Source organism: Melanotaenia boesemani, chromosome 22, assembly GCF_017639745.1.
Source record: "Melanotaenia boesemani isolate fMelBoe1 chromosome 22, fMelBoe1.pri, whole genome shotgun sequence".
Taxonomy (NCBI): domain Eukaryota; kingdom Metazoa; phylum Chordata; class Actinopteri; order Atheriniformes; family Melanotaeniidae; genus Melanotaenia; species Melanotaenia boesemani.
In genome coordinates, this window is record NC_055703.1 from 15,487,029 (window position 1) to 15,513,800 (window position 26,772).

Here is a 26,772-nt window from a genome sequence, read left to right on the forward strand (position 1 = left end):
TGTGAGCCCATGCACCAAAAATGATACAAAGCATTTAATTTATTCATGAAAAACAAATGCATAAAAAAGAATCAACCTCAACTTCTCCTGTTTATAGTAAACAAAGCATTTATGTGGATGTTTGATGTTTTCTCAGGCTCTCGTTAGGAGACAGCTGTATGGATGGTTATACAAAAGAAAGAACTTTCATTTCTCAGCAACTCACACTTGCGTTAAAGAAAATTTCATTAATCATACATTCACATTTTCACACATATGACTGAAAAGCAGACGCGTCTGGTACTATTTCCTGATGCAGCTCTTTGATATTTGTGATTACACACTGATTTGCATAAGCAGAACTTTACATTCAGTCAGTTAATGAGGCCACGTGTTGAATAGCAATAAGGTTTTTAAACTAATTTAACTAAAAATTGAGACAACATATAAGCTGAGGAACAAACCAAAGATGCTCACTCGCTTTATCTTAACGTAACAGAGTTGATATCAACTCTAACCTGAAGGCTTCTTTGTCACTACACATTAGCTCATATAGAAATTACTGCCTGCGGTGTAACAAGCAAAATAATTATCAAGCTTCAAGCATGGTTCCAAGTCCATATGTGCAGTTCATGAAACTGTAATGGGTTTGAGTGCACAGGATAAAATCCAATTTGATGCACACAAAACACAATGAAAAGGCAAAGATGCCACCTGGAGGCTGAACTGAGGCAGCAGCACAAGTCCTCGACTTCCCTCCTTGTGTCTTAGTCATTCCCATCAGAAGTTCGAGCAGAGAAGTTGACAAAGACATGAGCAGAGAAGAGGTAAGATGGCAATTAAATAAAATGAGACATTCATAATAAAGATCCATCGTTTTAAAATCAGCATCAGATAAACATGATGCATCATTCACCTTTTTCTTTTTTACAGCATATTGCTAGGTCTTATTTCTGTCAGAGGAGCTTTAAAAGTATATTTGACTAGGCATATATTGGCTTTAAATTCAATTTACAATATGGGATTATTGAGCTTTGTCTCCTTCAGATGTCAGTTACTGAAAAGACATGGATGCACCATTGTATCTTTTAGCTCCACCAGCAAATTTGTTCTCTCCCTCATACGCAGTTTGGAAATTGTGTGATCCTTCAAAATGTTTTAGCTGACATCACCCTCTAAATCACCGCCAGGAAGGCTGAGAAGAGAGGAAACGACGAGGAGGCACAAAGTGACAATGAGATGAAGCTCTTGTGTCCACAATCAAGTCCTCATAACAACGCTGTCCTGAGCTTATTAAGACTAGAAGGTTCCTTTGAGTTTCTTGGTGGTGTCATGCGTCATTCTCACTGTAGAAAAAGATGTAGTAGAAGAGAGCGCTGACAGCCAGAAGAGCGACTGACAGCAGCATGTTCCTCCTGTTCTCGCCTCTAAGTGACTCCAGCTCCTTGTCTACAGACAAAAAACAAAATAACAAATCTCGTTCATATATTCTCTTTCTATTGCTTTCTAGTCAGATAAAAAGTAGAATGCAAAATGCCTTTCTACTCATAAGATGTAAGAATATTCTCTGAGTTAATTATTATATTGTTATCATTACATTTGGGACAATTAACTTTGATTTTTATTAATTATTAGTCAGCTGATTATTATAAAATGACAGAAAACAGTGAAAATAGCAATCTAATCATCCAGAGTTCATTTCAAATAATTTAATCTGTTAGATTTGATTTAAAATAGTTGGTGCAAGGTCTAAGAAATGTAATGACAAGTAAATCATATTTAGAATACAACAAGGCCAACAATGATTATTTAAATTAAATGATCTTACCCAGCTTTTGCACCCGCTCACTTATGATTGCCATTTCATCTTCCAGTTCTTGTCTGTAGAAAAGCGTAAAACAGTATTGTTATTAGGGTTTTCATTCTCTGGCTGAGATGCAAAGTAAGATGGGCATTTGGTAGGTTTCAGCTCTGTAAGCAGAGGCTGTCAACTAACTGTTGTTTGAAATGAGTTGCCAATTGTGTATATAAAACAGGCTGAGACAGAACCTCTGAAAACCACCACAAAGAGCCATAAATGGTGCAGAGATGTTCAACTACAAAGGTAAAGAAAACAGCCACAAACGCATAAAGATGTGCAACACAACCGCAAAGAGAGGCAAATCAGCATCAACAGAAGAACAATGGCAAAAGAGAAATTGAGGTATATATATATTTTTTTATAAACCACAGTATTAATATAAAGGCTATATATTTGTTTCTATGCTTCATCTTCACCTCTCCTTCTCAGCCAGCCTTTCCTTCCTGCTCTTGAATTCCGCTCTCTCCAAGTTGTCGCTGCACCTCGCTCGTTTCTCCTCCAAACGGTCAATCTGCAGCATTTGCAGGTGGGACACAAAGCAAGGTTAACATTAAAATTTTAGATAGGATGCAGGCGGGACAGTAATTGGCACGCACTATTTAACAGACGTTAACCGAACAAAGACTAACTAGCAAATGCGAAAAATACCTAAAAAAAAAAAAAATACTGTACCTCAGTGGCTATACTGATTTTCTCTCGTTTCTTGTCTTTCAATTTAACCATTTTGTAAATGAAACAATAAATGATCGCAGTAACTGGCTAATGGATTGTATGACTCTGCGGAAGTCCTCTTCTTCTGCTTCTTCTTCTTCTTCTTCTTCTTCTTCTTCTTCTCGTTGTGTTTACTCGACGCAGCACTTCTTCTGAGCTTTGCTGCCCTCTTCCGACAAAAAGTGTTACGACCGCACAACGTCAAACCTTTACAGCCTGTCCCAAGAAATAATTGCAGAAAATTACAATGTTTTAAATCTTAAGTCTTAATTTTTCCTTTATCAAAATCCCTTCCCCCAAACAAACAAACAAACAAACAAAAACATTCAGTTGTTTATTATTATTTCAGAATTGTTTTAGTGCAGTAGGTATCCACCAGGGGCCAGATGACACACATTAGATTGTATCCAGATTTTGAGTAAAAGTTTTCACCATTTGAAGCACTCAGAAAGCACAGACCCCTGTCAAGTCATAGGGTCACTCACCTGAGAAAACCCCCAAAGCCCCAAAGGACCCAACAGCCCACCCAGTACGTCCTATATTTGAACCTTCTAAACTTTCTGATCCAGAATATCAACATTGTCTGGGTCAAACATTTTTAATTATAACATTGACCACAAAGACATCTTGTATTTTTTTTTTTTTTTTTTTTTTTGCCAATGATTCTGGACATTATCTGATGAGTTGGAAGCTGTAATGGCAAAATGATCCATATCTCCTAACAGGAAAGAATCCTTAAAAAAATCCTGGATCCAGACAGTGATCTGGGTCACCCCCAAAATGTGATCACTTGTCCCTTATGTCATTTCTAATATGCCCTGAACATTTATTCAAAATCTGTCCAAAACTTTTTTAATTATGTTGCTAGCAAACACAGACAAACACAGCCAAAAGCATAATTTTTTAATCTGTAGCTGCAAAAAGAAGATTAGCTATTGTGGTATTTTATGATGTCTTAGACATCACTGCACTGAATGCAGGGGCAGACTTGGACAAAAGAATTGTCTCAGGCATTTCGGTCCAGACTAGCCTATACAGCATATACATTTATGTACACCACTAATCTTTGAGCTCCCTTAAATGTGAATATCAGCAGTGCAGCTCCTCAAAGCCACTAAAACTATTATGTTAGATTGCAGGAATTAGTGAGAGCAGACATGTTAAATACTTCCAAAAAGTGTAATTTGATATTAAAATACAAATCTATACTCAAAAATCTATATAGCACAATGTTAGATGTTAGATCAGCGTTTACATTGTGCTTGATGGAGAAAAATAAATAGAAAAAACCTACATGAGAAAGATGAAAACTGTTTTCAGTTAGTGTAGAAACAGTGTGTCTGTGTCTGATGCCTGCTCTTCTCTTCTATGTTATTTTAGCCAGGTTTTACTAAAGATTGAATGGAGTTGTTTTTTTTCTTTTTATTATAATAATGCATTCAGGTCCAGAATTATTGGATCTGCTGGTAAAGAGGCAGACAGCTGCATCAATGTTAACATGTGGAATTAAGTGTAGGCTGAATAAATAAACAATCTTATAAAGTGTTTATTTCTGAACATTGTCTATACACACCTACACAGAAGCTGCTCCTAACACTTTTTGACCCAAAAGTATCCGAGTATCAGCCCACGATCAATCACAGATAGGCTGATAAAGGAAATCTGAAATTTTTTCTTTTTAATAAGAAGTGAAGCTTTCCACAGCTTCTACCAGTCAGTACAGTAAGACAGACAGTACAGTGTTCACCTACTGACAAATAAACTGACCAGAGTTGTTTTTGATCGTTACTAATCAGATTATTGACTTTAGAGGACATTATTTGATCAGTAGAGGAGGAAAGGGAGAAGGCCAGGTAATCTCCATTCTGTTGACTCAGTTACTTGTGGGGAAAAATGCCTCAGTTTATAAACCGTGACCAAATATTTGCACATCAGGTGCATCTGCTGGAGCACAATTTGAGGGTAAGTGAGTGGGGCTAGTAATGGAGTAGATCATTGGTATATGTTATGTGACTTAATGTAAAGCTCAATTTATGTCCTCCAAGTACTACCTGCAAAGTCCTAGTGTGGATTCAGGAGCTACAGGAGCATTCTTTGATATTTTATTTGGGCTTTTCCTACTAAAAACAATTTAGCAGATGTTGCATTTTTCTCTATTTATGAAGAACATAAAACTTTTGTATGATTAATTGCTGTTTCTGATGTACTTTTTAAATGATGTAAGTAGGTGGATACTCCAGCCTTTGTAACATTGTATGGGATCACTTGTGTGTTCATGTGTATGGATCTTATTTTAGCTGATAGTCCTGCTGTTGCTGACTGTAAGAAAGACAATTTATTCACATGCAGGTGCAGAATATGATTCTGTTTTATCCCGTTCAGTGTTTAGGAAAGTTGTGTTGGGACCAAGAAGAGGACACAAAGGCTGTGAACCATCATCAGCCCAAAAGGACAATAACTCAGCAAGAAACTGCTGAAGAAAGTTGAATTTACTGGTTCTTATCTGAATGTGTGCCACTGGTGGTTAACATGTATGTGGTATCTTTGCATCTCCTGCAGGTTTCTGTAACTGGAGCTGAGGTTAATTGGAACCACTTGTTATTGCCAGAAGTTTTCATCTTAGGGCATGAGTAGGCGGCTGTTTGAGGAGGAATATCTTAAGGCACTCACACTTTGCCCTTAAGCAAAAATTGTACAAGCTCTGTAACAAGAAACTGCGACTATCTATAATTAAAACATTTGTTTTTACTGAATTTAACTGCTGGCAGCACTCTGGGCTGGACTAAAGAGAGTTCAAATCTAAGGATTGGTATGGTAGAAGTTGTAAGGGTCTGGCATAACACAAAGGTACATCTCACAAAGGGATTCAAAGGCTACGTGTTGCTTGTATCTCAGTCAGGGTAATCCTCTCACACAGTCCATCCCCTTTGCTCTCTTGCAACCTGCCCTTTGTATTAAATGAAGGTTGTCACCTGTTCTACGCACGTTAGCCAGTCACCTGGTCAGCCTCTCTTTGCCCATGATTGGTTGAAAGGGATTTTGTCATTTACTTTAGCCAAAATAAGCCTGAGCACAAAAAGCACATTTTCTACAAGCTGCTCCAAAGAAAATTAAGTTTCTCAATTGATCTTTCATTTTTTATTTCCATCAATAAAGTTGAGGAGAAATTAGGAAATGCTTGAAATATTTTAGCTTCTTTCTCACCATTGTGTGTAACATTTAGTGTCAATTTGCACTTTAAATATTGTTTTTATGTCTGAATGGGATAGTTTAGTGATTTGTGAGTGCACATTGGTGCTCCAGGGTAAAAGATTTGGCCTGGATTCAAAGATATACCCAGTATAACACAGTTGTTACCCAAACAGGCTCTTTAGTCACTTTAAGTTAAATCGATCTGCAAGTTTTATTATTACTTAGACTGTACTGTACCACATCAGATTCCTCCCTAACTCTTTTGTAATGTTGAATGCAGAATAGAAACAGATGCACTGGATCTTAAACGTCCCTTCACTTGTCCAGATTTGCAGACTTGTGTTGCAGCTCTGGAGTGCTCTCTAGAGGAGGAAAGGGAAAAGTGCAGATCAGAGAGGCAGAAGGGAAAAGAACTTCTCTACACTCTGGTGATGAGTAGATTTTTATTGTAAGAATCAGCATTGTGTTCATCAGTTAAGAATAACTGATGAGTATAAATCATTAATAATGCCTGATGGTTGGTTTTGTTTTTATGTAGGAGCTGAAAGGAAACATCAGGGTTAACTGCAGGGTGCGTCCAGTTCTACCCGTTGACCATATCCAGCCCTTCACCAGTGGACCAGGGTGGGTTGTCATTTCTCCACACTATGAAATACAGCAAAAAACCACAACATTAGAGTAAGAAATGCTTAAAAAGTTTAAAATTACTGTCCTTTGTGTTTCAGGCCTGCATCATCAGAAGAAGTAGTATATGCAACCAGCTGCTCAAAGCCAGTTTTATTCATTACTGATAGTCAGCTGCACTGCTCTTACATTTTAACTCTGCCTCATGTTTTTAGAGGACATGGTCATGGTGAATTGCCTGAAAAGAGGGATTCCTGTGCAACACAAGATGTTTGAGTTTTACACAAAATACTGACTTAATGAAGCATTAAGTTATTTTCTCCATTTTGGCAAATGTGTTTCTTCTGGGGTGCATGGACCAGAAGACTCCCAGGATGCTGTGTCTGAAGATGTGAAGTCGCTCCTTAGATCTCTGCTGGATGGGTGAGTGTAAAATGAAAAGCACAACATCTAGTATAGCGTCATTCAGTTGTTTTCATTCAACAAACTGAGCTTCGCAGCATTAGTTGGATGGCTTGTCCTTCCCTGCATTGCAGCTATAATATGTGTATAATGGCATATGGGCAGCGGAAAAACTCACACCATGATGGGATCCCAGTCACTAGGGAAGCAGTCAGGGATGCAGCAGGAAGTTCAGCAGGGTATTATCCCCAAGACTGCTGCTGAGCTCTTTCAGTGAGAGAAAGACCTTCCAAATATCAAGAAAAATAATTAATAATCTCTGGACACTGTGTAGATTTAGGTTAATTGTATATATAGTACACACTTAATGTTCAAGCAGATTTTTTTCTTATCACATGCCCATGTTTATCTGTTTCCATTGGTACCTAGGCTTATCTCAGAAAGGCCAGCAGAAAGTCACACTGTGGAGGTGTCGGTGATGGAGGTGTACAGCAACAAGGTGTCTGCTCGCCAGAGATGAGCATGGAAACGCTGCAGGCCAGCGCCGGGATGTTATCACCACCTCCTCTGGTGCCAGCCAGGTCACCTCCCTCACATATGAGTGATTACATTTAGAACAGAGGCAACTGTGGAGGCTATGTTTTAAAACATAATTTAAATACTGAAATAAAACACAAGATTTTTTTTCATTTGTTCACAATTTTCTTTAATCAAACATAGAGTAACATGCAAAATGGCACTGAAAGGCATTGTACCCTTTTCAGCCATTAATTTACAGCTCTAGCGAACAGATTTATGGAGTTGAGTGACCTGCTCAGCTCCATTCAGCTTCTCTGTTTTTTCATTTTTAATATTTTTATGTTAGTAACAGTCAATAACCTTTGAAGCACGTTATTGCCATATAAGAGCACACAGTAAATAGCATGAGTGTTCACACCAGCACACACCAAACTGATTGCTTGACAGTTCATTTTATCCTTAAATAATTTCACTCTATTGACTGAAGTTTGGCTGACGACAGTTGTCCCTCTCCCAAGGCTGAGTCATTGAAATGACCCAGATTGTTAAAACTGCAGAGGGCATGTAACAGCTGGAGGCTCCATCAACACACCAGTCAAAGATGCTTTATCTCATATTGACTTGATGAACACCAGTCCTTACTGTTGGTCCATTTTTCTGTTTTACTTACAAACTGTTGCTTATCAGGCAATCTTCAATCAATGTTTTTGTCTTTTTTTTATTTATTTATTTATTTATTTATTTGCACTGATGGAAGATTTGGTGACAATTCTAGTCAAATTTCAGCTATATAATTTCTGATGAGAATTTGTCATTTAAGACAAACCAAACAGCAAGAGTACATCAGTTTCATCTTCTCACTTTGGTGGCAAGAGAAGGCAAGTTTATTTACATAACATATTACATATACAGAAGCAATTCAATGTGCTTTACATAACAGCATGCAACAAAATCAAAGGCCAATGACAGAAAAAATGCAATATACCATTAAAAACTGTGTTTCTACTGAAATGTAATCAATTTACTTAAGTAACTTAGTTTTTATTATCTTAAAATGAGACATTTATATCTACTTGCCATGGGTCTATGGCTCCTGCCATATACTGTATGTACCACCGCAGTACCAGCTTTAATAGGTGCTAAAGCACCATTTGGGATAAGTAACACATTAAAAGGACCATAGAAGATAGTACTCATGTACATAATGTTAATATAGTTACCTGTAGCGCAATCATTGCAACACATGAGGGCCCTGGATCCACTTGCAGATGTTTACACTGTTATGTCTGGAAGAATTTTGGCCACTGACGGCCACTGTCCATTCACATCAGTGCTGGGCATTCAAAGTAATTCCTATTCCCATCTTTGCCACTAGGTGTCAGTAATTCTCACACACTGTACCTTTAAAAAGTGAAGCTGACTGGGGAGCAAGTTGGAAAAGTTTGTTTGGTGGCTCCCCAAGTTTTAAACTGAGTTTTTACTTTTTATATTTAGATTTAATTTTTAATTAACACAGAAAAATATATGTTTATTTATTTATTTTAACAGTTTTGCAGTAGCAATGCTTTTAAACCTCCACCTTTTGAAACTCTTAGAAATCAAATTTAATGATATGAGGAAAGGGTGTTTGAACGGATGGACCCACCCAAACTATCATTACGCTTCCATTTACAGCGGGCAGATGAAGCTCGACCCTCAAATTGTAAGACAAAGAGGCAAACATTTATTAAAAAAAATTTAATTATGGTAACAAAAAGATAACTTCAGAAAGAGAAATTCCAGTACAATTGTGTTTTTTAGGGAAGTTTTGTACTTTTTTTAAACAACTATTTTCTTATTTTTATTCAAATCTGGGAGACATATTGAATACACACCTAGTTAATAAAAATTATTTGATCTTGCAGTTCTTAAAGCGGTTATTCAGTCAAATGATTAGATGATCAAATCATCTACTAGAGAGCCTCTTGTAATCAAAAAGGCAGTGAAATTAACTATATTAACGATATATATTTTAATCAAAAAATTGTGAAATGTGACTGTTGTTTGGTGCAGTAGTACATTAGACTTTAAGACTAATGCAACTGACAGGAAATCATAGACTTTAATTTATTGTTAAAAAACACTAAAATTTTGATGGCAGCTTTTGAAAATGGGTTTCACTCTTAGTCTTGCAGGCCTGTGAATAATGCCTCTGAGGTGATACGAATTATTAACCATGTTCTGAAGCTCAGGACTCACTGTCCCACCCTAATCCACACAGACTCGTCTCGCTCCCACTTCATAGTCACCCCTCACCATTTCTTCCACGAGCCCCAACACTTTGGCCCTGGGTAAGATTCATAAAAGTGCTCTTAAACTTCATCTCCACACCAATGATCCAGGTCCTATATTCATTGTTCTTCGTTTAGCCTGCAAGCTAGAGTGCCAAAAAAGACATGCAGCACTCCACCCATAAGGAAGAACGTGCCGACCCCACCATCCGCAACTCACCTGACAAGGTTTTTGCCAGCCCTGCCTCCTCTCCATATACCTCCCCTTCTTTTCCCCCTTGCATCTCACCCAGACACAGCGTCTCCCAGACTCTGTTCAGCACTAAGCTGCAGCTGGTGGACCTGGCAGGGAACAAGTGTGTTGGTAGGAGCTCAGTGAAGGATGTTCTTTGTGTTTGTGGGCAGTAAGAGAGCATTAAAGCCTGAGTATTACAGAATGCATTAGGGAAGATTTGAACTGGAAAACGAACCCATCTTAGTGTGCCAAATTGCAAAAGATTATTTAAAAGGCTTTTAAACTGCTGATTAAAATTTTAATTTTGCTTTTTGAAACTCAACAGTAGCATTTCAGCCCAAACAAGCTGATGTTATGTGTTTGGTGTAAGATTTTAGGTAGCATTTGGGGTTTGATTTAAACATGCAGCTCAAATAAAGCTTGTGTTTGTAATGGTCTTTATTATTAATATTATTATTGGTAGTAGTAGTAGTATTATATAATGTATTTAATGCATTATTTTGTAAGTAGTCCATTAAATATATAACTACAAAACTGAAACTATAGTCCTTTGGAATTCTCTTCTATTTTTTAAGCTATTTGGTAAACCCAGTACAACTGATGCTTGTTCACTTAAAGAAAATCAACTAACTTCTAAACGTGCAAACCAGGTGTAACAGAAGTTTCAGGTGCTGCTCTGTGAGAGGTGCCATATATAAACCACAGTTTATCGACTTATTCTGATGTCCTGGGAGCTCTAGCTGAACAGAGACCACATGTCTCCTACAGGAACAGCAGACTTATCCATCTGCTACAAGATGCAATCGGTGAGATGCACAATTGTTTGGCTAATATTTAAGAACCTGTGTCACCGGTTCCTCCCATCTAACCCCAAGGAAAACTCATTCCATGACAATGTCAGTTTCATCTTACTGAAACTGAATCACTATGAAAAACTCCAAAGATAAATAATTTTTATCTTTTCCATCACATTGGCAATATGTTCCTCTTGTTCCTCTTCACTTTGTCCACTAGGTGGCGATGCCAAGCTGCTGGTGGTGTAATACGTCTCTCCAATGCAGCGTTTCATCAGAGTCCCTGCAGTCTTTTGCTTTTTGGCCTCCTGGTCCACCAAGTCCAAGTAACTTTGAGTAATACACTCAAAGTTAAGTGACAGACAAGAGGCAGACGGGACAAAGCAGATCCTTAATCAGTCATGCAAACAGACAAAATAAAGTAAAGTAAGAGAAAGTTAAAGATGTTTTTATTTGATAATTCATGATCAACTGTCAGATCTGCTTTTTTTTAAATTTTTTTTATTGTATCTGTGAAACTCTGAAATGACCAATACCTTCATGTTCTCAGCCTTAAACAGTAAAAATCTATTGAATTATTTAGCAGGCAATTTCCCTGCTATTCTATACATTGATTGAATTAAATATTTTTAGCATATTAACATGACAGAGTAGTTAACGTTTCTAGACTAAGTTTTGTCTGCTCAATCCTTTAACTAAGAAAGAATTCACTGATTTCCACTTTAGATTATTAGTAGGATGTAGATCAAACTTAACTGTATTGGAAAATGCAAAATCTTTATAGTGGTTTTCATGTGCTCATTTCTTTCCTACCTGCAGCTGCTTTCCCTTCCTTCTGTTTTAGCTTTAGTTATGTATGTATAACATTCTACACATTGAATATGTAATAATTACATTCTTCTGTTACATTACAAACTCTTCAAAAGCCTGATCAGTATTACTAAATATTAAACAGATGCTATGTACATATGCATTTGTGTATCAGTCTATTGCAGAATTAGCCGTTATCAGATAAGAGGGCTTGAGTACATTGTGCCAACTGTCTAAAATAAACAATTTATGTCCAGTTTATGACTCACAATGGGCTTTCTATACAAATGGCTGTGTGTAGATTACAGAAGATAAATGCACATAAAGAGCTGCATGGGCGATGCTGTTATTTCTAGCCATCACTCGGTAGAAGCAGGCAGATAAAAGATTTTGCACAAGCACATTTCGAGCAGGGAGTTGTAAAAGTTTCCATTGTGACATTGGTGAAAAATTTAAGTAAAACAGATGGTGATTATTTGCAGAGGCAATTTTATTTATTTGACTCCAGTTTTGGAAAAAAAAACAAATGACTAATCCCTTCGGTCTGAAACAATTGGACATAACGCCAGCATGAGTAAAATATCTAGTAATTAAATCTTTTCCATCACTTCCCCTTTTTAAATAAGCCTCCTCCTACCAGCGCTCTGCAAACTGTGACAAGAGCTTCTCACAATGAAGTGAAGTTCTAATCCATGCAGTCCCAAAGCTGACAAGTCTGAGACTCAGATGTCACACACTACCTTGACATGAAAGCTGAAACTGCACGCTTGCAGATGAATGGTGACAGAACAAAGAAATAAGATAAAAACAAGAATGACAACATAATAAACGTGAAAACTGCAGAAGCACTTTTAGTTTAGAAAGATGATAGAAACAGAAAAAGAGATTTAAGACGACGAGCAAAGCGAGAATGAGAGGAGAGGAAAATGGAAATGGAGGAATGTGAAAGTGTGAGGAGAGTTATGTAAGAATAACAATGCTTGTATGAAAGAATTCCTCCACCAAGATGAGAGCAGTCAGAGGTGTGACTTGTGAAACTTGTGTATGAATTTTGTGAAGCTTTGATAATTAGGAAAGAGAATGGATTTTTTTTCTTTTTGCATAATTTAGATGATTCTTTTAAACTCGTTCAAAAACAGCAGCCCAAAAGGGACAAATCACAGCCTTTTGTGTTTCCATAAAGCTCATATTTAGCTCAGCAGCAAACTCATAAAAGTAAAGCTGAAACATAACATTAGATTTTTATTAATTCAAGCAAACTGTTACAGTCAACAGTTACATAAGTTACATGTTATACAGTAATGATCTAATCATTTTCTTCTTTTAAACCAGGGTTTCTGCCCCTGGTGCCCTCCCCCCAAACATAGAAACAGCAAATCCATACAAGCGCAGGCAAGTAAGTAGTAACAGCACGATACATTCATCAACTCAACAATACGTTTTGTACGAACAATAAGGCAAGTAGAAGAAAAAAAACAAATGGAAAAGGATGGCAGACATTTTCTTCAAAATGAGCCAAAACAAGGCATAATGTATCCTTCTCTTTGAGGCCTCAAAAAGGCAGTATCACGTAGAGTTTCTTCTTCTGAACAACGAGGAGAAGCTTCTCGTTTGTGGGCAGGTACACAGTAAAGGGGGATCTGACAGGAAAAAGCTGCCTTCAATGGTATTGAATGGTTTGTACCTGGTGTTGGTCAGGTTCTTCTGTGTACACTGACTTTTTATCAGTGACAAGAAGAGGCAGGAATTCTGATGTGCATCTACAGCTTCAAATCACTTCCAGAGTCAATTTCTGCAGCAAAAAAACATGAGAAGATGATTGGAGCTGATTATACCTAAAGATCAATGGCTTACGGTTTCTCTGACATTTCCTGATGTCATTATGGGCAGAAGTGGCTCCTCTGAACCTGGACAGACAAAAAAAAATGCACTCTCTTGGCATATGATTCCCTGGGGTAAAGGTAAGTGGATGGATATGCACACATGTGGTCAAAGCAGCCATATGCTTCCCCAACTTCAACTGAACCACACAATGAACAACACATGACAACACAATCAGCTGTTTGCTCTTAGTGGTAAGCAGTCCTGGTAAAAAGTGAGTGGAAATAAAAATCTAACCAGCTGGTGTTTAAACTTTTCATGTAGTAATCAGAATTAGAAACCACCATCCTTCTAAACTGTATTTGTTTTTTATATAAGAGGTAAATAAAAAGAAAAAAAGGAAGCATTACCCAATGCCGCCTTCAGCCACCAGGTGGCAAAACTATGGAGAACTGAAGATAAATGCAACATGCCTTCGTATTTCCTTCTCTAGCTGTGTTTTTTTTTTTTTTTTTTACATTAATGCACAGGTAAGAAACAAAATCAAGTGGCGCTTCAAAAAGTTTTTGTGTCTAACAGTAAACATGGGGGACGTCATCTCAAGAAATCCCTCTGAAAAAAAAGGTCATGTGGCAGTGCAGAGAAGAGTGAAAGCAAAAATCTTCTCTTGTAACACCAGACGAGGGGGGACATGAAGACGGAGACTCTCCGCCCAACACAAACCACAACAAGACAGAGATATGCCAAGATAATAAAAAAAAAGCTTGACTGAAGGAGAGTGGGCAACAACAATGCTCCTCTTCGTTGATGGGGAGGAGCGGAGTGTAGGGGTGGGGTGTTGGTGGAGGGAGGGGCACCTGAACATGTTTGTCCATTGCTGCCAACGCTGCTCTCTTTTCCCAGCAGCCTTCATTCCATCCAGTCCCCTTCATCGAACTCGGATTCATCCTCAGAGTCCGAGTACTCCACGGCGATGCGGCGCGATAGAATGGTGGCCACGTCATTCCCAACCCGCTCGTGTTTAGCCTCCTGTTCTCGCTGCTCCTCCACTTTGCGCAGCTGTATGCCTGCAGCGGGGAAATAAGAATAGGCTTGAGTTCATGACCTTATATGAAAATATATGATAATTACTCCCATGGAAGCAAAACATCTTAAAGGATGTCTAAATTACTAAAATGCACCAGGGAGAAAAAGAGGCTTACGCAAGGAGGGATAAGTGAGGATACATAGGTGTATTCTTCCCAGAAGTCTTAAGCATTAAGTCTAGTAATGATCCTATATTGGTAAGTAGATTTCAAAGAAAAACACTGGCAAAAATTATGAAAATACAATGTTGCACGGCAACAAAAACATATTTAGATGAGTCATACATATATTTAACCTAAATCTCTTTTAAATGATAGCTAAGAAGCAAGCCTGTCTGTAACCTTGTCCAGTCTTTTCTCATTTTTGTGAATGCCTCCTGCTCTCATCTTGGGTGGGAGGGATTAAGACTCTACGAGAGGACTTAAGGACAGGATGTATAAACTAGGAAATGAGCTGAGGGAATGGAAGAAAGCCATCCCATTGGCTTCCAGTGGCTGTGTTTTGCCAGCATGTAGAGGAAGAAAGTGCAGAAATTCAGCCCAAAGCTCTTTGGATGGTCTTTCACAATAATGATGGAAAAATGTAACGTAAAGGCACTTCTGGAGTTTGAGAAGGTGAGAGATTATTATTCCGTAATATCTGACTCAATCAGTTAATTTAAGCCTGATTAAAGCTGCATTTCTCTTGTTAAAGATAAAACTAAAAGCAAAAGGACCCACAAATAAATGTAGAGTGACATGAGGTTAAAGCTCAGCGAACATTTTCTTTGTTTATGTCCAAGATGTCTGACTTTGAAAAATTGGTATCTGCCAATACAGGGTTATGTACTTAAAATGAAAAAATTTAATTTGTGTTTCAGCTACATTTAACTGCCTGAATAGGATGTTTTGATAAAATTCCTGAATTCAAATATAGTTAAATATAATGTAAGAAAAGTAAAAGCAAATAATCACAGACATTTCTGCTGCAACCTTGACTCCCACCTTTTCTGATAGCCTCCAATAGGACACTGCGAGCATCGCTGATGGGTGGTAGGTTGGCTGGATGGTGCCTCTTTGTTCCCACATCGTGCATTGCATGTGGTGGTGGGGAGGCCATGGCTCCTGCTGAGGGAAAGGCTGGCACAGGTGGAGGGCCTGATAGGCAGGGCGATGCACTTCGTGCTCCGGGTAGAGGAAGAGGAGGTGGTGGAGGGGGAGGAGGCAAGATGGTGCCATCCGATTGAGTCCCAGAGCCTGCAGATGGACCCTTGTCCAGAACGTGCTGAAGGCGGGCCGGGGATAAGGAGTGGAGCGGAGGGGCCACGGGCGGTGGGGCCGGGTGGAGCACTCCTGGGGCGATCTGGAGAGGAGCAGGGGGAGGTGGGATGGCTGGAGGCTGCTGCTGGACTGGCAAGGGAGGAATGGGAGGAGGAGGGGTTCCCCGCAGGCCTGTGGAAGGTAAAGGGGGCGGAGGTGGAGGAAGAGGGGGAGGTGGAGGGGGGGGAGTGCTGGAATTGAGGCCTGCTGTCCTGGCTGGAGACTGAGGTCTGCTGTCGGAAAAACCTGAACTTGAGCTGGAAAAAGGACAAGAACAAAACAGGGTGGTTCGATTAGCTTCACACTCTTTACTCAGTGTTACATGACACACACATTCAGCCTGTCTTCCTGTACCACAACATCTACGTAACCATCAACATCCATGTTTTAAACCAAGTCTGCTGGAAAAATGTCAGCAGTTTTTAACCAGCAGATGACGCTAACATTATCTTAATTAGCTAACAAGCTACAGCTGATTAAATCTTCAAGCACCCACTGTTTGAATTCAGTCTGCAAAATTACGTGCTGTGTTTAAACAAAAAGCTTAATGGAATTTATGCGGAAGTAAAGGTTAAAATCTTAGTTTGTTCAGTTAAAAAAAAAATTCTTCTTAATAGAAAATGTGCAACAGTGCATGGGCTGCTGGAACATTTTGGAAGAAATGAGACCAGGAGCAGCTTTTTGTTATCAGATAAGTCTGGGGAGAGTTGATTCTTGAATGTGAGGTTACCGAAGGCATATCAGGAGGTAGTACTGAAATCCAAGAGAATTTAAACTTCCCTTTAACTTGTATTAAGATGTTAAGAACATTAGACATTTACTGGTGTTACTGGAGCTGTGAAGGTAAATATAGCCACTAACCAGGACATTGCAACATAAAGACTGACATGCTCACAATAAGGTTTCCTCCCACACAGAAAATTGCACAAAAGCACAGCGAGAGGCAGAGACGAGGGGGGAAATAAAATGTGTATTTCCCCACTTGTATCTGCAATGATATCTACTCCTCTGCATTAAGAGGCAAGTGCAGTTTTTAGAGGGAGCGTGGACAAGGAAATTGAGATAGTAAACCCAATGATGGCAACTTATAAGAAGGAAAAAATGACAAGACACAAAAGTTAAAGGGGAAATAAAAATGAAGGTAAATAAGACAGAGATGAAGGTAGAGGTGAGAATGGGTCGAAAGTAAAAAGAGAAGACAGCTGCAAGGACAACAGCAAAAAAAAAAAAAAAAAAAAAAGTCAATTTTATGTCTCTGGTTCTTTAATCATTCTCTCTGATCTTTCCAACCCATCAAAAGGCAGAATATGCAGCAAGAGCACGGAGCAGAAAAACAGCCTGTATTATGCTCAGTGGCCTCAACACACTATTAATCCTGGACTTCTCAAAACCTTTTCTTTTTCATTCATCCCTCCTTCCCTGCATGTTTTCTGTTCTAACAGCAGAAATCCAACCTGTGGCAAACTGTATGAGGGGAAAATCAGATTAACAAGGCAAAGAGAAGGGGCTGGGATTGCACGTCTGTGTGTACATGTTCGCAAAAGCTGAGGTCACGTGTTGAGTCCTTCTCCACCTGATCACAGAGGGTGGCTTGATCTCTCCCAGAGGGTGCACGGGAGGTGGTGGCGGTGGAGGGTCGTGAGGTCGGGAATACATTCTGTCCCCGGTGCGGTTCAGCAGCTCATTCATCTGGCTGTAGGGCAGCGCTGCCAGCGAGAACGGCCCATCCAAATGCTCCATGTACAAAGGAGCCCTGATTAGAGACAGAGACGGTTTGAAATGGCCATTTATTGTCTGTAGCTTTGGTTCTTCCTCATCTAAATACATTAAGTATCTGGTCATACTTCACGGAGCAACGGCTCACAGCTCCAAGTGGCTCATGGCCACTTGTTTGCTCTTTTTTCTTTTCAGCTTAGAGCCTATTTTCTGGCCCAAGAAGAGTGAAGACATTTAGGAAATATTCATTTCAATAAGCTAGAAACATGTTCTACGTTGTTAATGTTTTAACAGTCATATAAATTTCAGCTTAACATTTCTTATTCACTCTGTGAGCTTCATTGTTCAAACTGAGGACATTTGTCATTGATATCAAGAATCATCCCTCTACAACCATCGGTATAGGGTACACTGTGGTATCCACTTAGATGAAATCCATCCTCAACCTTGCAGAAAAGCTTTTCTGTCAGGCATTTATGATATTAATGCATCCAAGAAATCCACCAATTTGCATAAAATCTCATGTTACTTATATTGGCTGTCAGGGAAATGACTGGGGACACAATAAGTGCCAGCACTACTTTAAGGCACCCATGATCATTCCTGCTGTGGCTGCTTTTCCATGGTGGTGGCAAAGTGTAAATAATAATAAAAAAAAAAAAACCCAAACAAATAAACAAAAAATAAAAAGTTTTCTGCAAATTAAGATCTTAAAAAGGTAAAGGCACACATATTGCACATGTAACATTATGTATTTATGTCCACTGGGATGTATGCTAATGTTATTTATTCCTAACACTAAACATCTCTTAGAAGAGGAGACTGAGCCTTCTTCATTTACCTGTTGTCGTGGTAACCAGCAGATCCGTTGGCCTCTCTGTGTTTGTCTTCGGGTATGTCCTGGGCGAGTTCTGCACCCAGCGCCAGTTTCTGCCACTCCTTCTTCCGATCGTGAGGCGCTCGAGGTATCTTCTCTGGCTCCTGTGGACGGTCGATCGCCTTCAACTTTTGCCGGGAGGGCGATGAGAGGACAGAAGGAAATGATTGGTGGAATGGAAAGGTCAAGGGAAAGATGGAAAGAAGGCAAAGGGAAGGAATCAAATTGATGAACCCACAACAGACAATTTGGAGATGAGAAGAAAGGTAATAATAGACATAAAGAGAGAAAAGATAACAGATTAGCCGCTTTCATCTTACAAGACATCTTACAGACAATGAGAGGCTTTTAAAATGACCAAAACAGGCAATATCGAGATTTGTGCTTAGATTTATTAATTAAAAGTAGAAAAACAAGTAAGGAAAGAGGATTTTGAAGTCTATTTACATCTACACCATAAAAAAAAAAAAAAAAAAAAAAAAAACAGAAGTCGCCCCCTTCACAGACTCTTTTCTGATGCTAAATGCTGCTAAACTCACTCTGTTTAACTCATGCACCAAAATTTAAATTCAATGCAAATATTCTAATATTACAATTTATTCTATTATGCTTTTTACCCTCTCACATACACAATGCACTGTACATTGTATATGACATGATTTGCAATTGAAAGAAAAAAACTATTTAAATGTCTAGAAAGGACCTTCCCACCAAATAAAATAAAAAAATAAAAATAAAATAATAATATTAAATCTAGACTGCTAGGCTCACTGTTTTGTATTTTTTTTCATTAGTAAGATTTAATTCCTTGAAGACACAAATCACAGATTTTAAGGGGAAACTGTTTACAGGAAAGAAAATATTGTATCATACAAGCTTGAGAACGGGGAGTGCTCACTCACTGACCAAATCAAATCATTGTACATGTAATGTATCTTTACTAAAACACGGAAGCTAGTGAGAAAAAAATTAGGGCAGCAAATAAATTAATATATGAATGAAATTCTCAGCACTCCCTGCCTCTTCTTGACTTCATCTTGAATGACAGCTGAACAGCGAGAAACTTAACAGTAGTTTGACATTTTTTTCAAAGACAATATTTTGAAATAGTCGCCGTTTTTTCACATACCTGCCCTGGAAGGTCTAAGTACCTATAGACCTGATCATACATGCGGGGGTCCTGCAACTACAAGAACAAAAAAACCACAGGAGAAGCACCAGGAGTGAGGGGAGGGGGTTAAAAACAAAACCAAAAAAAAAAAACACCAGCACAAAAATGAGAAACAACACCGCTGTACACAGTCAACAGGGACAGCAGAGTGGGCGGTGAGAACAATTCAGACAAAAGGGAAAGTGGGGAAAGAAAAGTGCTGTTAAACAGAAAATGACAGCATGAACAGCCCGGGGGACGTCACAATGCAGGCTGGACGCTACGGCACACGCAGTCCTGCACAAACACACATACACACACACGGAAATAACAGAACCAAACTTCATCCCAAACAAAAAGACGACTGACTTAGAAAGGGAAAGAGCACACTGGAATGGATGAACAAACTACAAAAGTGTGTTTCTATATGAGAGGAAAAATTTCAGAGCTACAGCTACAACACACACTGATGACTGGCGTGCAAAACAAAGACACACACATGCGTTGGTCAACTCATAATAAGATGGCAAATTATTGCAAACAATAACAAGATGAAGGCACATGTCAGACTTCAGCTAAGTATATTCACATTTCAAAACACCTTGAACCATCTGGCAGAAAAAAAGTCATGTAGAAAAATGCTACCTGACAAATAGTTCAACTAAAACAAATATTCAAGGTAAACATTTCAGAGATCAATTTGATTTATTCTGTATTTTCCTTTTCTCAATCATTAAATACACATCAGCACACATTAATGACAGTCCATTTGTTTCATTTAATGAAAAATATGTAAATCCTACAAGTTTTTAATCATTGTTTAAAACAAATAAACTCTCTCTCATCATCCAAACAGCTCCCAACCCCCTGCTAAAGGGCTGGATGACTACTACAACCAAAGAAAGACATAAGTGGAAACTTTTCCCTGCAAAACTGAAAGGTAGTGCCAAGTGTAGGGTCAAGGTGAGTGGAATCAGGTCTTAAAAAGATGATGATAAAGACAACAACCTTTTCTTTTTACTAGACATCCGACATTACTGTATGGGCTGAATTAAGGAATTTATTGAAATTTAAATAATTTCTGACACAAGAACTGTGAATATTTGAGAAAAAAAAAAGCTCTGAAACACAAGCTTGCAACACTGGAACTCCCTAATATTAATCTATTCCTTTTATGTAGGGTAGCCTATGTCTTCCTTTTCAATAACTGTGTGTGTTGATTTTGAAAAGAAACAGGCTTGCTGGCATGCAGCTGATTCAACACAACGTGGGCTGTGGACAGCGTCTCCTCTGGCATGGCTAAATCATGTCAGCTTTGTCCGTCCATTGCCGAGGCCAGGACGCTGAGAGCGAGCACAGGAATAAATCCTCAAGCTAATGCACATTGATTAGCTTCTGATTCATAATGGCACATTACCTCCCCGATGGGGCCATGGCTAAGGTGAAGCCTCTGTGCTCAAATGCACAGGAAGACGCATTTAGACACATGCACCACCTTCTGCTCTGCTAAAAAACACACACATTTTAACTGAAAATCATGCATCAGGAATATTCTAACTTATGGCGTGCCAGTTCCCAGATTTGCTGAGCCTAAAGAATCCGGTTGCATTCTGACAAATAATTTAGAAGATCAGTTTTAGTCTATAAAACTTGTACTTCCTGAAACGACTGCAGCAACAGTAGCAAAAACATAATAATTCTGTTATAAAGGTATCCTATTTTATTGGATTTTTAAATTAACATCACAATGAAAATTAAGAAAAATTATAACGCATACATTAACATAATTCCACCCGTGTGAGACAAACATTTGTCAAGCAGATCATCAAGGTGCAGGTTTTAATGCCACAAAAAAAATGTGCAATTGTCTTTTTTAATAGAAAACAAGACTGAAAATGGAAGGAGAGTGAGTTTGTACATGACAGAATATTAGAACTCATGCATTTCTCTTTGAGTGTTCATATGCCTGGATGTGCTTGATTCAACGTTTAGCTGTATGGACTGATGCTGCTGCTGTGTGTGTGTGAGACACAAAGCAATTTGATTTATGCATTTTTTTGTCTGCCAGCACATATATGAGCACACACACCACAGGTGTGTTATCATGCGTGTGGATGGTTTTGTGCTTGTGTATGAAGTAACAGACTCAGCAGAAGTGCAGCTATGTAACCCCCTCAGGGAGGCCTGCAGAGGCATTCAGCCACCGGGCCACCCGCTGCTGACAAAAACACAACCCGCTCAAACAGTACAGTAGAGCTACTGCTGATCAGTCAGATTTGGGTTGAGCAGACTGACACAGCATCTATCTGAAAGCTGCTGCTTTTACTGATGAACAGCATTATCATAAAATGTTATACTGATATCTATTATTGAGAGCAGAAACGGATACCTGCTTGTGTTTTATGTTATGAAATCTTTAGTTATGCAACAACATTCAAGGGATTAGCGCTAGAATGTTAGTTTGATTAAATAATTGATCAAAAGGGAAATAAAATGTGCAAGTTTGTCAAAACTGCAGTCAGTCAGAAACTTTGCATGGTCACCTTTATCCATAATTTATTCTAAACAGAAATGAATACATCATGTTGTTTCAGATGGTCTAAAACTGCATTATTGCAGTGCAGGAAATAATTTGACTTTCTAGCAGCAAATGACAGGTTTAAAAGGAGTGAAGCTGGCACAAAAGTTGGCTGTTTTTACAATTTCTGTTGTAAAATATAATGCAAACTAATGCACTGACTTGCTGTTTGTTAAGGCCACATATGTTTGCATGAGGTGCCTTGATTTTGTTTACAACTTGCTGGAAGACTACTCACAACTAGTAATCAATGTTAAGGACTGCTAGGCTTCAGCCCTCAGGTAAAACTGGGATGCAGGTATGCTGGGGGGTTGTTAGTAACAGGCTGAAAGTGGGCAGCTTGCTTGCTTGGGGCAAACCAGAGAAGGAGTGAGTGGAGAGTGGAGGGGAAGGAGAGTGAGGGCTGCAGGCTGCTGCACAGAGAGCAGATGCTCTGACGATGGGGAGAGGAGAAGGGAGAAGCTCTTACCTCAGGGGGAGTAAGGAAGGGAGGAGGGGTTTCAGAGAGGGCTCTTATAAGGCTCTTGGGACACACAAGATAAGGCATTTCCAGCTGCACAGAGTTAGATAAAGACCAGGATTCAGAAAAAAGCGAAAAGTAAAAGGCTGAGAGGAAAGAAGACGTAGAGAGGTCCTGAAGCAGTATTTTTACAATCGTTTTCTAAGTACTACACATTCTATTTATGGTACCATCACTATTATTTTGGTTTCCATTGAAACATCCTATCGTAGTGTCAACTTACAGCTTCAGTTATCATTAACTAAACGAATCCCCCACTCAACTATTTTAATTCTTTAAACATTTTTAAGCTGATGGAGGTACATACACAGATTGTTGTAAATCTTATTTATTTTTTCTGTTGATAAGCCATGGTCCTTTAAAGCAGGTAAAACTTGGTAGTAGTACTGAAAATGCACTGAATGAAATGCTTGGATATCTGTTGCACTGAGAAAGTCAGACAGCTGAAACTGCTTTTCAAACAACTGCCTTGGCTTTTCTTTATTAGCTGAACAGTTGCACAAGCTTGCAGCAAGCAAGAGGAGCAGCAGGACAAGGTGTAGGGTGCTTAAAATGGGCCTTATGTGAAGTTTGCATCTGTTGCCTCATACATGTTCCTATTTTGACTCAGTGTGCCATTAAGTTTTACAGTAATTCCACAAAAGTTAAACTAAAAACATTTTTCTGTCCTTTTTCAGTCTATTAACAGTGATCATACCACCAGTGACTGCACTGTTGTGGTATTGCATGTCACAGCACATGAACAAAACTTCATATAATCTTACTCCACAGCTTGCTTTGTGGCCAGAAAAATAAATAAATAAATAAAAACTGTTTTATTTTCCGGGAATATATCTGATTACGTATATGTAAACTGTTAAAGTTAGCTGCTTGGGTATTTTCAAAGTCCCTTTAGACATATTTTTCCAACCTCCTTCATTTATATCACATAGATACTGTATAACAAGCTGGGTAATGGTATGCATGACCATTCTACAACTGGTTGAAACAGCATACAAATAAACTTAAAATTTAGAAAAACAAAACAAACAAACAAAAAAACTACAATCACTGCAGGATCTTGGAGAAAAACAAAACTATTTATTGATCTGGGAAAATAGGATCAAATATTCAGATTCTGTCCTGAATTTTAAAACCCTCCAGACTCGCCATTACAGGAATTTATAAAGAAAAAAGAAAACTGAAACAGGTTGACCGGGGCAAGTTTAAGAGGTGACTGGTTCCATTCAATAGAAGCACCTATATACAGGCAGTGTTTTTAAATCTTGTTTCTCATACTTGGAATAAAATACCTGCTGTTATATGTGATCTGCCCACTTTCAGCTCATTTACTTAACACCAGAATCATGGTTGCTGGACTTGTGTGTGTGTTTAGCAAATGTGTTAATGAAGTACAGTAGAGCATCGTGCAATTCATTAAGCATTTTCAAAATTTTTGTAGAACAGGCCAACGTGCGATGAAGTCAGCATGAAGGCAATGTGCAATTTCACAAATAAACTAAATTAAATTATGTGATGCACTTTGCACTTTTACATCTTACACTTTGAGATCTTAACAAGAAATTAACATTTCTGGTCACTGTGGTACGTTTTTCTGGTTTGAGGTCAAGAATATTTATGTCTTAAAACAGCACTACTAATTTTAGCACTTTGGCAACCTCTAAAGAAGCTGATTCGCCATCCATCGTGTGTCACGTCTCTTCTGAGATCTCTTCAGACAGTAAATGTCAGTCTGATATTAACTCGTCTCATCTTTTGTTCTGTCGCTTTCTCTCTATTTCTCGCTTTTTCTGATTTTCTTCAAAAATGTCTATAATATGTTGCATCTAAATTTTTTTCTGTTATTTTTGTGTTATTATTTTACTTTCTTTACGTTGTTGTTGTATGTTTTTGTTTGACCTACCACAGGACTAGAGATGGAATTTAGCTACAGCTATAATCTTGCATATTCACATTTATATGTACATTAACATAAACTGTCCCTTTATAAGTGAATAAAACCTAGAAACCTAAGTAATGTTCTTGGGTTTAAAGAAAATACTCTTTATATTTATTAAAGCTCTCAATCTTTTTCTTTAAAGTCAGATTCAAGCACTTTTCTATTCTTTCAGGGATTGTCATCATTTTCGAGCAACTCATTAAGGTGATTATTGCATATATAAAAAGATGGTAATCAGATGGTAATTTATTAACAAATCAATGCAAATCATTTTAAGCAGCAGGTTTGAATGATTACTTATAATTAATAATTATGTGTATTTTGAAACAAGAAGATCTTTTGTGTACTTACTAATAAAAGACACCACTGTATTCACAGCATCATGGTTTAAAATGAAAAATTTATTCAGTTCTTTCATTTACATGGAAGTGGCTCAGTTTCTGAGCAGTACTGAATCTTCACATCAAATTTCCAATATTCTGAGTGTAAAGCTGAAGCCAGTCGTTTGTTTTTAAATGCAGGAAATCATATAAATGTTTTCTTCTTATACTTGTACAAATTTTTAAACACACTAGCACAAAACCCTGCATGTCTGTGTTCAGATTACAAAAATAAAGATTCTTGGATGTTTGCAGGATCCAATCTGGTGTCAATCTGGAAATCCTATAGCTCCAAACCTGCACTGAGAGGCTGATATGACCACTGTTCAGAAACAGCACACTCCATAAAGTTAAAAAAAAAAAAAAAAAAAAAGTGTTTATATATATATATATATATATATATATATATATATATATATATATATATATATATATATATATGTATGTATGTGTGTGTGTGTGTGTGTGTGTGTGTGTGTGTGTGTGTAATGAAAAATTATGTGAGCTGAAAAACATCTTTCTCATCATAATCTTTTAAGTGAAAATGAACTGCTTTGGTGAGAACTTTCTTCTACACTGAACTGTAACAATGCAGGAAAATGTTTTACTCAAGATCAGTAAAAGGGCTCATTTACATGCAACAGTTGGTTCCACTGCTTTAATAAGAACTGGTAAAAGCATTTTTCTAAACAGTGGGTCAGTTTCAGAAAATATCTGTGCCTCTTTTCGCTTTTGCTTGAGTACAGTATGAAAAACAGGCTGAAATCGGAATGTCAATGTATTCTGTTAAGAGACCTTCGAGTGCTATAATGAGACAGGAATCAGAAAGGAAGAGCCAAAAGCGATTCTCCATAGGGGATCCAGACTTTGAGATCAGCACTTGAGTCCAAGCTTTATTTAGCTCTGTCTCAAAAGAGAGTCAGCAACATTTTCTTTCTCCTGTACTTGGCCCAGCTTTCTTTTCCCACTCAGTCCTTGGGACCTTCCTTCCACCAACTGTCTTTCCTCTCACAGAGTCTACTGCTAATCCACTGAGGCAGAGGCCAACGCAGAAGCTAACAAGATTAGGACACTACAGCTTCCTACACTCCTCTCTCTCTGCTCTGTGCTGCTTCTCATTTATCACTAGTTCCTATTGTTTGTGTATGTGAGTAACTGTGCATTAAATCTGATTTTAAGTTAACTATTTTTTTATGTAATTCATTATGAAAATAGCTACTGACACTATTAGTTTCTAGATCTTGTTTCTTATCAGAGATTTCTGACATATATATTTATACTTATATATATTTAAAATTCTCTCAGCCGCATCTCAGAGTTTAAGGGTGCAAGAAGAACAAATAAGATGAGACAGAGAGTAGGAGTGTAGACTGAATTACAGACTTCACTGAGGAGAGAAACGCAGTAGAGCTGGAACACACTCTGTCATGGCACAAAATGTGTTGGCAGCTAGTCTCGGATGGCGACACACTGACTGACAGGTGGCGAGGCATGTCAGGTCCCTGACACTGCAGCTGCAGAGTACATCATGGCCTATTAGATCTTTTTAAGCATTTTGTGTGTGTGTGTATTCAAGCCCTTGTGTGTCTGTGTGTCCACATTGAAATTGGAGAAGAAATAATTATGAAACAAATTCAGGAGTTAAGAAGCAAAAATTGAAAGTATCTGCTGGATATTCTGGCGAAATAATGAGACTATAAAAGACATACGTAATTATGGCCACAAATTCAAACACACATCATGACTGAGAGGCAAATTAACATGACGCAGCAGATCCACTTGAAGAGCTAAATGATGAAATGTAAAGATTTACACCCTAAATTTCAAACAAACTCGTTTGTATCTTGTACACAAATGTGTGCATGAGCAACTTTTCATGCTTTCCACATAATCTCCCCACAGTGCCTTTGCACTGATCCTCATTCAGATCATTTATCTGATAGGATGGTTACACAAACCAAGAAATATGTGTGTGTAATTCCTAGCCTATCCAGTTCTCCCTGTGATTGT

At 38.2% G+C, this 26,772-nt stretch overlaps 3 protein-coding genes across 6 annotated transcripts in view; 1 reads left to right on the top strand and 2 right to left on the bottom strand.

Annotated features, from left to right (window-relative positions):
* Positions 1–21: 21 nt before the first annotated feature.
* ccdc167 (coiled-coil domain containing 167) lies at positions 22–2,667 on the bottom strand. Of its 2 annotated transcripts, XR_006009192.1 has the most exons (5): positions 2,513–2,667; positions 2,257–2,351; positions 1,808–1,860; positions 444–1,428; positions 22–397 (listed from the first exon to the last, which is right to left on the bottom strand). XR_006009192.1 is itself a non-coding variant. In XM_041976631.1 (4 exons), exons 1-4 carry the CDS (start codon positions 2,561–2,563, stop codon positions 1,310–1,312), a joined length of 318 nt encoding a protein of 105 aa, XP_041832565.1. In that variant the 5' UTR covers positions 2,564–2,667; the 3' UTR covers positions 91–1,309. The 2 variants fall into 2 exon arrangements, 1 of the variants encoding a protein (XP_041832565.1); XM_041976631.1 differs by having other exon boundaries at positions 91–1,428.
* A 1,777-nt stretch (positions 2,668–4,444) lies between these two features.
* Positions 4,445–10,917, top strand: kif25 (kinesin family member 25). The gene is given in 16 exon segments (XM_041976783.1): positions 4,445–4,517; positions 4,878–5,013; positions 6,024–6,171; positions 6,282–6,367; positions 6,469–6,506; positions 6,583–6,651; positions 6,715–6,790; positions 6,904–6,933; positions 6,935–7,042; positions 7,199–7,270; positions 7,272–7,370; positions 9,463–9,577; positions 9,579–9,635; positions 9,709–9,922; positions 10,444–10,599; positions 10,808–10,917. Coding segments are annotated over 16 exon segments (1,587 nt in total).
* Positions 10,918–12,626: 1,709 nt separating this feature from the next.
* Positions 12,627–26,772, bottom strand: part of wasf1 (WASP family member 1) — a 58,863-nt gene continuing 44,717 nt past the window's right edge. Inside the window, exons 6-11 of one of the 3 annotated variants that reach the window (XM_041976094.1) lie at positions 22,393–22,476; positions 19,325–19,381; positions 18,160–18,323; positions 17,176–17,355; positions 15,288–15,859; positions 12,627–14,285 (exon numbers count right to left, since the gene is read on the bottom strand). In XM_041976094.1, coding sequence (XP_041832028.1) covers positions 14,128–14,285; positions 15,288–15,859; positions 17,176–17,355; positions 18,160–18,323; positions 19,325–19,381; positions 22,393–22,476 — 1,215 coding nt within the window. In that variant the 3' untranslated portion in view covers positions 12,627–14,127. The remainder of the gene's footprint in view (positions 14,286–15,287; positions 15,860–17,175; positions 17,356–18,159; positions 18,324–19,324; positions 19,382–22,392; positions 22,477–26,772) is intronic. The other 2 variants (XM_041976092.1, XM_041976093.1) reach the window with 2 other exon arrangements.